General features: G+C 38.5%; 1 protein-coding gene across 2 annotated transcripts in view; it reads left to right on the plus strand.

Moving 5' to 3' along the window:
• Olfm3 (olfactomedin 3) overlaps positions 1-13767 on the plus strand; it is a 222518-nt gene that overhangs the window by 170922 nt on the left and 37829 nt on the right. The window contains exon 1 of one of the 2 annotated variants that reach the window (NM_145777.2): positions 10076-10297. The exons of the other annotated variant lie outside the window; for it this stretch is intronic. Coding sequence (NP_665720.1) covers positions 10169-10297 — 129 coding nt within the window. The 5' untranslated portion in view covers positions 10076-10168. Of the gene's footprint in view, positions 1-10075; positions 10298-13767 lie in introns of those variants that run through there. 2 annotated transcript variants of the gene reach the window in all.

Below are 13767 nucleotides of genomic sequence, written 5' to 3' on the forward strand. Positions count from 1 at the left end.
ATCATGACACATTCAATGACAGCAAGTCTGACACTCCAAGTTCAGGTCATTAGCAGTCATATTTAAGAGTGTTCACCTACCCAGAAGAGACAGTAATGCCAGACACCGTATCTAGAGCAAATACATGAAACCAAGGCAGAGTGCCTGCCATTTATGCAAATGTGATAAACGCAGCCACAAATGTAATTTTCTCTCTTATTTTGATGTTTGGGGTTGTTTACAGCCATCCAACTTTGGTTCCTTCTAAACCCACATTTCAAATCTCCATGAGGGAGATAAGCTTTATGAAACAACTTGTAACGACGTTTTAGAAAAATGCACACTCGAAGATCCAATTTTGTTCTTTCACGCTTGCCCTAAAATAGTCCCCTTTCTGATCACCAGACAATTTCCCAAACTCTTTGAGATTTTTCTTCCTAAACAATTTGTTTTTTCGGACATGCTCTTGGCAATAATTTAACACTTCGGTCCTCCTGTTGAGTTGGGTGAATTAGAAAAAAATTGAAATTAGAATCCAGTGAAAATGAGGCAGAGATTAAACTCTTACCTGAGAGCCAGCGTCTCCCTGGTGAGAGCTTTGTTCTGTCATATTTAAAGGGATAAACTCACTAAGAGAAGACATGTTGCTTTTAATGCGCTCTGCACTCAGAGGAGAGAGCATGGGAATAACTGAACTGCACTGCTTGCCTCAAAGGACTCATTTATTTATTTATTTTCTTATTTACATCACAAGTGCTGCTGTCCCTCCCAGTCCCCTCCTCACAGAGTCCCTCTAACCATCCCCCATCCCTTTCTCCTCTAAGAGGATATATCACCCCCCCCAGGGGGGAGGGGAATATTCCCCCAACCCTGGCACATCAAGTCTCTACAAGTTTAGGAGCATCCTCTCCCCCTGTGGCCAGACAAGGCAGCCCTGTTGGGGAACAGATTCCACAGACACGCAATAGTGTTGAGACAGCTCCCTCTCCTCTTGTTGGGGGACCCACAGGAGACTGAAATGCTCGTCTGCCCTTGTATGTTCTTTGATTGGTGGCTCAGTCTCTGAGAACTCCCAGGGGTCCACATTAGTTGACTCTGTTGGTCTTCCAAAAAACAAAAAAACTTAAATCGAACACAGATTATATTTAATATTGTTACTAAGTTGGCTTGAGTCAACAAGATCTATTTCATTGAGCATATCCCCTAGATCGCAACTGCACAGTTCTGGCTTTTCATTTCCTTGCTGTGGGCACGTAGTTAAGGTAATTGCCATAGGTGCTTTGTTTATTACTGATAATTTAGTTATATTAGCAATCACCCTCCAAAGGGATTGCATGTGCCAAGCTCATACAATACCTTGCAGGAGTAATCGGAAGCCCGTAAACCTTGGATCTCCATCTGTGGGATGCAAAGCTTTGAAGGTCAAATGACATTTTCACAGGGTCACATATCGGATAGCCCACATATCACATATTTACATTATGATTCAAGCAAAACTACAGTTGTGAAGTAGCATATGAAATAATTTTATTTTGAGGGTCATACAACATAAGGAATTGTATTAAAAAGTAGCAACATTATGAAGGTTGAAAAACACTGCCCTAAAGAAAAGTTTATGAAATGTGCATGTTTCCTGTAGTTTCTGGAATAACATCCTTAAACATAAACCATACCAAAAAGATAAATATTTTGCATGTCAAAAGTTATTAAATTTTCAATCACTGTATAATCATAAATCATTTATTGTCAATTTCCCTAAATTCAATGGCCCACTCATTCTGATCATAATATATATTTACTTTTTAATTTTTAGTTTTTATTTTCATAGTTATTTATATATATACAGATATCAATATTATTTCTTCCCCCATGATGTGCTAATGATAGACTTGATTGACAGCTTATTACTTTGCAGACCCTGTGCTGAATAATTTATATGCAACAGTTTATTCTACCTGCACAAACACCAAAGGGGTCGTAGGATCCCTGACTTCTCAAGCTACACCTTAGGGAGCTGTGTCTGGAGAGATTTACCAGTGGGAACAGGAAGTGAAGGCTTTGAAGGGGCCACTCTGCTATGCAAGGGACTTAAGTCAGCTTAATGTCCTCATCACACAGATGAAGAAATGAAGACCCAAGTCAAGACAGTGACAACCCCTGTTACCCTAGTGTGTCTTCTCTTTTCTTCTAGCTCAATCCTCAATTTATATTTTTTCCACTTCTTCAACTTTGTGTACAAAATCATAATAGTTTTTCTCTAAGTTCAAAATGTATTCCTCCCTCACACACACACACACATTATTTTCTCCTTTGAAGTAGCAACAGCAGCTGCTGGAGGAGAATCCCCTGGTCTTGTAGAGCATCAGTCAGCTTCACAGATGAAGGCAAAAATGAGAAGACAGAAATCTCTTCTCTAAAGAATGTCACTAATATTTTCCATTTAAATTTCTTCTTTTGTTCATAAATGCTTTTAAAACAATACTGAAACTCAAAGGCAGGAAAGGAAATGGGTGACCTTCCAGAAGCAAAGTATTGCCTCTGACTGGTTGTCAAGTCATGGCTTTCTAAGAACAAATTGCACCCTCTGATTGGTTCTTAAGGATGCTTTCCAGGAGAAAATTATGGTGTATAGTTGCCAAGGACCAATGTGAATGAGACCTTGATAATTAAACACTTACATTTGTACTTCAAATGTATGATTCTACTTTTCCTTAAATATTTTAGCATGTACCTTTAAGATATGCATTATATTGTGATAGACTTATAGATGACAAACAGTTTTTAAATAATTGACCATTTTAATGACCTGCCATCTCTTCCATATTCACTATGGTAGAGAATATTTGGCAAGCCAAAAGCAAGAGATAGACATAGTAGACTTAGGCTTAGTTCTGACCCTCGGAAGCTTGAGGCTTAGTAACAGAAAACTGGAACAAAAGTTAGGACTAGTACTTTTTGGAATGGACACAATTGCTTCCATTTTACGTTTGTAAACTAGAAGAAAAAGCAGTACTTGGAACAAATGTTTGACTCATAACATTATAAACACACTCCCACTCATACATCATCATCATGCCTTCAGAAACACATGTAAAATGATATACTTTCATACTTCTTTATTGCATTGGTTTTGTAATGATAAGCCTCTACTGTCAAATTAGCTCTAAAATTTTCTTATTTTAAAAGAAAATGAAAATGTATTTTCTTCTTCCAGTTTACAAATATAAATCTATTTTCACAGTTTATTCTCAATATTTATTAAGAATGAACTATATTCTTTCCACTGTCTTGGAAATTGAGAATACCCTCAAGAATTGAAACAAATGTGACAGCGTCTGTGCTGTGATGGAACTTGACTTCCAGAGGAAAACAGAAAATAAATAAACAGACGAAATACATAGCACTTAACTAGCCCTACGGAGAAGGGGGAAATAGCCGAAGATTGAAGCAAGCAAACAGATGGAATAAAAAGATAGTATGGCCATAAAACCTTGACCTTTGAACCAAAATCAAAAAGTAAGTGTAACAGTAGTAGGAAAAATGCATCATCCCAGCAAACAAAAAGAAGGGAAATGATCACGAGATAGAAGCGCAGCCAGGGAGCAACCCAAAGGAATTCTTGCCAGAGGTGAACTGTGAGTGAATAGATATAAGAGATTCTTCTCTCATGAAAGCTCTTTACTGTGAGTCCAATGGAAGTCTACTGGATTTTTAGAAGAATAATGCAATCCAACCTGTGTTTTAACAAAATTATTTTGACTGGTAAGTTATAAACGCATTAAGTGGCTTCAGTTCAAGGTGGACTTTCTGTTGACCCCAATAAAAGACCATGTGACTTTATTAAGAATGATAGCAATAAGAACAGTATAAAAAGTTGAATTCAGGTATGTTAGAAGGTAAAAACTAGAATGCCAATAAACTTTTAAGAAATATAGGGAAATGGTTACAGTTGAAATCTGAAGAGAAATGTAACCAATGTTTTCATAGGCAACTTCGTGCATTTACCCAACCCATTCTGGTCACTCTCATCCCCCTCACCCACTCTCTTCAACATCCCACATTCAGCAAGCACTTTCTCCTCCTGCCACTGAGTCCTCTCCCATTGTCACATGTCTTTTTCCTTTGGGACCTTCTGGATTTAACCAGGGCTGTATGCATGGGCAGGAGTGGGCAACTATCTACTGCACCATACATAAGTCATCACTGGTTACACAACTGTGATAGCTGAGTTCACAGCACTGAGAAGAGAGAGGTTGCAGAAATAGCTACATCAATATAGCATTGTTGTTTACTTGGGCAAGCTTTGTGTTGTTGCTTTAGTTTTGTTTGCTCAGGATTGGGGAGTTACATAAAGGGCTCATTTATAAAAATGCCCAATTAAAGATGCCTATTAAACATCGAAGGTGGAGGTGTCAAGTAGATAATTGGAAATGCAAGTCTGAATTGATAGGAGAGGTCTTTGAGGAAGAAATGAATTTGGGAATCATTAGCATATAGATGAGGGAGAATCAGCAAAGGCAATAGAAAGAGAGGTCAAGAAGTTTGGGAGAAAAACTAGTTGAGTGTTGTATTCTGGAAGCCAAGTGAAGAAATCATTCCAAGAAGAAGAAAGTAATATTGATGAAGGTCAAGGGAGCTAAAGCCTGTGAATTGACTGCTATACTTAGCAGTGTGGGATCATGGGGTTGAAATGGCTAGTAATGGTGCAAGAGGAAACTGTCAACAAGATATATGATTAGGAAAACCGACGTGGAAGGTTAGGAATGGAAATAATTCTCTCGAGAAGGTACATTTAAAAAAGATAAAAGAGAAAGGAATTACTAGAGAGAAACTAGGTTCAGGACTATGTTGAAATGATCAGGACATAGCTCAGTGGTAACAATGGTAGAGCACTTGTCTCGCTTGAATAGGCCCTTGGTTTGATCCCTCTACACTGAAGAAGAGGTTTGTACGGACTAAGAGATGCCAAAAGGCCCCTAGGAATTAGCCATTAAGAAGGAAAGAAATTGGCTGATATTAGAAAAGAGGAAAGAATCAAAATAGTTGTCTCTGAAGAAGATAAAAGGACTGAAATCTGTAGTTACCCAAACAGTGGACCGGGAACAGAGCGTCCACATTGTCTAGGAACTTGTGAAAAACACAAATTATGTTGTTCCTGCTACAGCTTCATCAGACTCTACTGTTGGGACCTAGAGATTCGAACATCAGCAAGTTGCTGAGAAACTATGACAATAGTCAGAAGGGAATTGGAGGGCTGTAAGGTAGAGAACAGTGTGATATGGGACCACAGAAATGTATCTATGACAGCAAAGGGAAAAGATAGATTGAGTGTATGGAGAAAAGTGAAGCAGGTGGGCAGCTTCAGACAAGCAAACAAATAGAATTATTTTCTAACTGCTACAAGTTCTCAACCTTGTAGGAGTCACATCATTTAGTCCCTCTCGACTTTGTGCTTAGGACTACATCACCAGGGGAACATGATGCCTGGCACCCAGGAAAGTAATACTGTTTGCTTCAGGGAACCGCAACTGAAATGCATGGTAGTGTGTTCTAAAGGCTCAGCACAGGTTCCCTGCCACGTTGGATGTTCAGTTTTGATTCTTTAAAAAGCACTGTCCATCCAGCTTCTTTTTGCAGCCAGTCCCAATGTTGTCATTTCATCCGCAGTCTAAAGCTACCATGCCTTGAGTGTCTGACATGTTCCAAACACGGCCAGATGCTTTCTGTAAACTGCCTCTTTGTACACCAGTAAAGGAGGGATGCTTCCTGACATGCTGACCATAGCTGTAATTAATTCTTCTATTTGATGCTATTTCCTTCAAGGGTTTCAATTTCACTTTCTTGTTCTTTAAAGATGCCTAGTCATTTTTCTAGAGTCTATTCTAGCTTAGGTCTTTGTATAAAGCACTAAATATGTACTTTTAGTAGCTGTGTAGGCTGTAGACTTCAGAAACACAAAAGAGTCTGAAAGACACTTAGAGTAAAAGACAATGGTACCAAAATTCAGAAACATAGGTTGAAAATTAAACTAATGCTAAACTTTTACATAACAAATTAAAGGTAAAACTTCCAGTGATAAAGCATGCCAGTGTTATACAATATTGGCTATAAATCTTTTCACCTGATATGTAATTGCTTATTAATTATTTATTGTATAGCTCTCTCATTAAACTCTCTCTGAAAAATAACAAGACAGAATAACATATAAAAACTAATGAATAAATATATTAGTACGTTTCAGCATCCCGTGTGCCATAATTCATGGGTCTAGATTTTATACTTATTAGTTCACTCTGAGATTATAAAAAAAGTTAAATTTTAGTCCGGTTCCACCTTCTGTCAGACTATTGGGTTGGAAATTATACTTACTATTTACCTAAAATAGAGGATATTTTGTTAGCATTAAATGAAATACATAGGTAATAAATTGAGTGATTATTTTTAATTAAAGTCTAAATAAAACTCAAGTTTTTTTATCTTTATTAACTTGAGTATTTCTTATTTACATTTTGATTATTATTCCCCTTCCCGGTTTCGGGGCCAACATCCCCCTAACCCCTCTCCCTTCTCCCCCGATTACCACCCTCCCCCCAACAATCACGTTCACTGGGGGTTCAGTCTTAGCAGGACCCAGGGCTTCCCCTTCCACTGGTGCTCTTACTAGGATATTCATTGCTACCTATGAGGTCAGAGTCCAGGGTCAGTCCATGTATAGTCTTTAGGTAGTGGCTTAGTCCCTGGAAGCTCTGGTTGCTTGGCATTGTTGTTCATATGAGGTCTTGAGCCCCTTCAAGCTCTTCCAGTTCTTTCTCTGATTCCTTCAACGGGGGTCCCGTTCTCAGTTCAGTGGTTTGCTGCTGGCATTCGCCTCTGTGTTTGCTGTATTCTGGCTGTGTCTCTCAGGAGCGATCTACATCCGGCTCCTGTCGGCCTGCACTTCTTTGCTTCATCCATCTTATCTAGTTTGGTGGCTGTATATGTATGGGCCACATGTGGGGCAGGCTCTGAATGGGTTTTCCTTCTGCCTCTGTTCTAAACTTTGCCTCCCTATTCCCTGCCAAGGGTTTTCTTGTTCCCCTTTTAAAGAAGGAGTGAAGCATTTGCATTTTGATCATCCTTCTTGAGTTTCATGTGTTCTGTGCATCTAGGGTAAGTCAAGCATTTGGGCTAATAGCCACTTATCAATGAGTGCATACCATAAAACTCAAGTATTTTTAAGACTCTAATTCATTAACTTTTTTTTTACCTGTGTCATCTTCAAACAACATATAGCTTGCGTGGTCTTGGTAATTAATTCTGTTCCTGAATTTCAGGTATGAACACATCACCCTGCTGTACTTCTGTACCACAAGTGACTAGCAGTGTTTGTGGGACAAAGAATTCAGTCTTATACTTAAAGCTGTCCTGCTGGCTCTGTCTCTCATCCTGATGAATCATGGCCATGTTCACATTCAAACCACATTCAAGTGGCTTGCGGTCACTTTCCTTCGTCACGTCCTCCATCACTAAGAGCTGCCACAACTCCAGAAAGTCTTAATGGACTCAGTCCTCATCAATGCCACTGACAGTTTCTTCTGCCAGAATTTCCCCAACTCTTACTTAAACTTTGGGAATATAAAACTCTAAGTGAGTTTTCTTGTCTCCTATGTTGTTTGCTCTCTCTGCAGCCCCTGCATGTCTATCCTGAACCCTAAAATTGTCAGTTACACGTCAGCACATGAAACTAACGGCATCACAGCTTTGCACTAAACTACAACATTGCAAACAAGATAAAGTTTAGACATATTTAGAGGGTCCTGAAGCCTAACATCTGGCCACAGGTGAAATTCTGACTATTTATTTCATTACCACTCACATAGTCCTGTGTGAATTCTAAAACCAGGGAGGTCTTCTCTCAAACACAGGCTCACACACATATATATGTGCACGCACACGTGAGCACACACAATCCCAGCCTCCCTCTGAAAACTACAACTCAACTCATAAAATGGAAATAACTTTAATGGGTTGTCAGAGGACTGCAAACTATTTAGGTCTTTGCAAATCGAAGTTATTTTTTATTTCTTACAACTAACAATCATTATAATTTGGGCTTTCTATTTCACCGTGGCACTCAAACCTCTTGTAATAACAACGCATTTTGGCTTTTATGCTGTTCATAAATATGGCTGAATCATACACTTGGGCTATTGCTCTTTTTCAGTGTGCCGGATGACTTATTTGCATCTCTGAGAAAATGAAGGCGGCTTTCCATTTGTGCTCCTTTTTGTCTGTTTCCCTTTCTTAGTAATTTGCAAATAAGAACCCCATTCTTCTCTGTCATTCAATCCTATATTCTTGCAAAGATGCTATTATTTTGTTGATGGTTAATTCATTAATAAGTACAGTTACCATCTGCCACATTGCTTTTTAAATTATCCCATAATTGCATGCGTATTAATTTTTCAATTTTGGATATTAAGCTTTGCTAAGGACACCCTCTTCCTTTATTAAAACTGGTTGAGTTCTAGGTGTATTTTCAAAACATTTAGCTTTGTGTTGCTACTTTGTATTCTTGCAGTGTAACCTGGTAACACTAATGTAAAATTCCACATTCCTTCCCTTGGCTGCTCCTTGCTACTCTGCACGTAGACTAATGTACTTAATGCTTATTGATTTCTCAAATGACATAGTTTTCAACAACAAAAAGAAATAATATCTGGTTTTCTGGGCATGATTTTTAAAGCATAAAGGTAAAAGGAAATGATTTGGATATATTTTAAAGAGAAATGAACATATCCAAGATCAAGCTAGTAGATGCAAGGCTCTTAACAAACACCCCACTTTGTGTCTCATTGAGAATAAAGCATAACACTTAAATCAGTATCTTTTAACTTTATTAAATATTTTATCTGTCCTGTTAGCACTGGTGTGTGTGTGTGTGTGTGTGTGTGTGTGTGTGTGTGTGTGTAACTGCAAAAATCGTAGATACAAACAATAGAATTTTCCCAAGGTATAATGAAGATGTTTTTTCTTTCTTGTCCCTTAATTCACCCACATTTCCCTTCATATATTTTACTACATTTTTGTTTTAAAATACATACATCTATAAAAAGAACAAAAAAAGGCAAACAAAACAATGGCCCCTGATTTGTTCCATCTGGAACCTGAAATTTAGATGTGGCTCTTTTGTCATATCTACAGAAAGAATATTATAACATTTCAAGTAAGATCTGAAGCTTAGAGCTGGAAGAGACCCCATGTGTTTCATAAGAAAACACTAAATACCAAAAGATTACGTCACCCACCATATACAGTTTGCAAGAAGGAAACAAGAATGATGTTCCCACTATTCCTGCACCCATTTTTAATAGATCACACATTCTTGCAGGTTGCAGTTTTCAATACCAGTTTGCAAATCTTCACAAAGTGAAAAATAGAATTAACTAGATCTGATGTACGACTGAGAACCTCCAGAGGAGAATGGAGAACTTGTGTTCTCCAAGGCAAAACTAGAAACTAAGAATTTCTGCAACAGAAGTTCCTCTTCAAGGCCAGCTCTTCTGTCTGTTCCGTTGTAAGGTGCCTAGAGGCGACATTCACACAGGCAGTAGCTGTTGATCTTTGGCTGTGGTTTTAAAGTGATGACACTAATTTTAGGTTGCTGTTTGAACAACTGATCTCCTGTTCACACGGCATGATCATCTCAGAAATTACTCACAGACTGTTTTCACGCTCTTCCGCAGGCACTCTGGTCTTGCCCAGAGAAATCTGTACAAATTAAGTTTGGCATTTGGAATGTGCACTTTGGCAGATCCCCACTTAGTGGTTTTTGACTTTGCTATAAACGATAAAGAGAAACTGATTATACAGAAAACCCAGAAGAGACAGATTCTGTTTCTCGTAACAGTATAATGGAACTGGAAAAGCTCCCCATCTCCGGCCCAGCCCGGCCCTCCAACCTTACACCCAGCCCTAGCAAAACTATTCTGTTTGCCAAGCAAAGTGTCCTAGAAGAGAGGAAAAGGAGGGCAAGGCACTTGCCATGAGGGTGGGGGGAGCAGGTTCCTAGATCTGCCTGGTCATTAGAGCAGAGCTGTTGGTCTCTTTTCATGCTGTAGATGTGGCTTGCTGCAGTCACGCCTCCCGCTGCCAGCCGGGGCTCCGGGATCCTAATCAGTCACTATGAAAACTCATTAGCTCTTCAGCAATGAGTGCTCCACTGCTGAAGCTGGGCGCTGTGCTCAGCACCATGGCAATGATCTCAAACTGGATGTCCCAAACTCTCCCATCCCTTGTAGGACTGAACACCACAAGGCTGTCGGCGCCAGATACCTTAGTAAGTCACTCTGGTGGGTTTGACCGTCTTGTATTTAAAACAGTGGGCGTCGTAAATTTCAAAGACTGAGAGGCTGCTGCTTTCTTTATTGGTGGGCTTCAAAGACAGAATATCTGTGTGATAACTTTACTCATGGATATTTATGAACACTTTAAAGTTACACCAGGAGAAAAAAAAGTGGGAGGGGGACTGCTGGAGAATTGGCTATAAAAAGGAAGGCTGGTCTCATTAAATTCTTAAGAATGGTGTGTTTTAACTAAATTAACTTGAGATCTGAAGGGATTCTTGATTTTGCTTTGTTTCTATTGTATGTCTTGTGATGTGTGAAACCTTTGTAATTTCCTAGAGAACAGACTGCATTCCCCCTAATCTGTTTTTTGCCACAGCAAGTTCTTCCTTTGGAATGCAATGCCTATGGCTGTGTGTAATTAATTCAGTCAGAGAAGCCAACATCTTTTTAAGCATAAGCGAATTGTAAAACGAACTCAGTAATTTAAAGCATGCCAAAAAGATATCAAAACCACTAAGGAGTGAGAACCACTGAAAACATACCTGATTTTAAAAACAAAAAACCTTCTGATTGTTTTATTTAATATTTTACACAGACTTTTTTCTGGCATAAATCGGTCCTGTAGAGTCTTCATCCATGTAAATTTAATGAGTCTTAATCCTTTCCACATTTTAGCAAATTCTTCTCTGGCGTTTCAAAATTAGATGTGTTCATCCACATTCCAATACTTCAAGGAAAATATAAATTAGTAGTTTCTCAAATAAAAATGTGAAATCTGAAATAAAAGGCATATTCTAAAAAAATATCCTGCTATCAAATAAAACATTCACAAAGAACCTAGGATCTAAAGTTTTTATCTTGTATATTACTCTAGTGGACCATGCCAAAGAAAGAAATCCTCCATTTTAGTGGTTGTTTGCAGTTTCTAATAATAGCCTCTCAATCAATGTATAATTAACCATGTAGCCCAGTTGAATTAATTACATAATTTGACAGATTCTCACAGTATGTAGGCACCTGCAGAGTGCATTGGAGTCAGATTTGACCTGCCTTGCGCATGTTACCTTCCTAAGGTCCTTCATGGTATCTTTGTAACTTCTCTGTGGAGAGTCTCTTCATAACTTACATGGCAAGGCCAGGCAGCAGAGCTGTCAAGGAGACCTACAGTCATGCAGACAGCATGATACCTCATTGATGCACATTTCTGCAAAAAACAATCTGAGGTACTTAATACTTACTGAGTCAACTTTTTCCAAGGTCCAAGTCTTGGTTTTGAAAATGCGGTTGTAGAATTAATACTTTTAGAAAAATGATTCTTAACTAATGATAAAGGATCAAATTTGGCACGTTAAGTACGGGATATATATATGCATATATATATATATATATATGCATAGGCATCAACAAGTATATTTTCTACTGCTACTAAATAAAGAGCACCAAGTTTCCAGGAGCCCTCCGTCTCTTTCAGGATTTTAACTATATTTTTAAGTTCAACGTGAAAGCTGTCTGGTTGATAATCAAATTATGAATCACTGCTATACATGTGCATACATCTTAAAACAACAGTTTTGACGTCATCCTGTCCTCCTTGGCAAATAAACACAAATTTAGGAAACTGTAGAGAATTGTGAAAGTCTCATTACGGTTCCTGATCAATCATCAATGAATGGTATTCTAGTATTTTCTGAAAAAAAAAAGAAAAAAAGATTAAGTATCAATATTTTTAACTTTTTTCTTATTTGGTTCTTCAAAGAGAACTAGTGTCTGTTACCGAATTATTCAAGATCACTGCTCATGGCTTAGAATCTGTAAGATGAAGAATGAAAGAATCAGATCATCTTCAGAGAAATAGCAAATGTTGATGCTGCAAGGTTACATCAGACCTTAGAAATGGCTTGGTCTGCCCGTGTTCACACTATCATTGGCAATATCGACTATTTATTCAATTGCTTACTTACATTGAAAATTAAATCTTACGGGATAAGTGAAGACTTTTTTAATTAAAGTTTTAGAGAAAATACAATGTGCGCAACAGGTTATAGGTCACATAACTAAAGGAAGATGTCCTGGACATCTACCATCTGCTTCCTTCCCACACAGTCTAACCCTTGCCTCAGTCAAGATACTCCACAGAAACTTAGAGCTCTGGGGTTTGAGTTCTGAATGAGATAATCAAAGATCCACACTGTAAAGGTATGACAGCTGAAATTGTGAACAATTAGGTTTTTATACATAATCATGGAGAACCAAACCATAAGACTACAGTCCTGCCCAGTGAGCCAGCCATATCTCCGTAATATCAATTGCTAACTCTTAACCTTCACGGCTTCCAGTGTCTACTAGGTCTACCCTGCCTTGCTCAAACTGTTTCTCATGTTCCTGCACCTTCTTCTATCCCTTTCCTAAAGGCTTGTAGCCTCACCCTTTGAAACTTACTTCTTCCTCTTCTTGGCCTCAAAGAGAAAGAAAATAGCTATGTACCTCAGCTCTCTGCCTAACATTCTCCAACTTCTTGCAAGAAAGAAGGAAAAAGATTCCTAAGTGGCATTATATACATTATGGGTGTTGTGAGGGAGGCTTTTTGATAAAGGGAACTTTTCACCTGATTCCTTTACAATAATCCCTTATGGAAATACAGGGTCATTAACTCTGTTTCTACATAGCATTCTGTCTAATTAGATGAAGGGAAGACACTTCCTTATTACAATAGGTACAAGCAAATGTAGTGGATCAGCTTTCCTCATTCATTTTTCCACTCCTAACTTCTACCTCTATGTTAAGCAGTATAAATGAAATGAGCTTGTAACTATGCAGAAATACCATACACACACACACACACACACACACACACACACACACACACTCACACATACACACACATACACACACACGCAAATACACTTACACACACACTCACATAGACACTCACACTTACACACACTCACACACACATGTGCACACACACTCACACACACACACACACACCCGTCTCAAAATAGGTTCTATGTTTGTATAGCATAGTAACAGAAAGAAAAACATGTAGTCATGCAAATGTTATCATAGCTTTAAAAAAAGTTTCAATTGACCTAAAAAGAAGAGCAAGAAAGACAGTTTGAAAAAGAGATAACTAAATTGGTTTATGGCAGGTGCCTCGGAAATAATAGTGTGTGATTGTTTTCAAGAGCTGAAGTTTCAAAATTGCAAGACACTGCCTACCAGGGGCTTATTAGAGTTCTTCACTAAGTGATGAAGTCTCTCCTATTTTTTTTAAATGTTGATATTATTATTTTTCTTGCTTAGTTTTTCTCCCTTCTACACACTGGAGTGGACTCTTGGCCTTTGGAGAAGCTGGGAGAGTTATCTTCAGGTCTCTGCAGGCTCAGGCCCCCTCAGGTCCTCCTCTCTGATGCAGTCACTTCCCCTGTAGGCTTAGCTTCTAAAAACTCCCGCATGCTGT

The sequence above is a fragment of the Rattus norvegicus genome, chromosome 2 (assembly GCF_036323735.1).
Source record: "Rattus norvegicus strain BN/NHsdMcwi chromosome 2, GRCr8, whole genome shotgun sequence".
In the NCBI taxonomy this organism is placed as follows: Eukaryota; Metazoa; Chordata; class Mammalia; order Rodentia; family Muridae; genus Rattus; species Rattus norvegicus.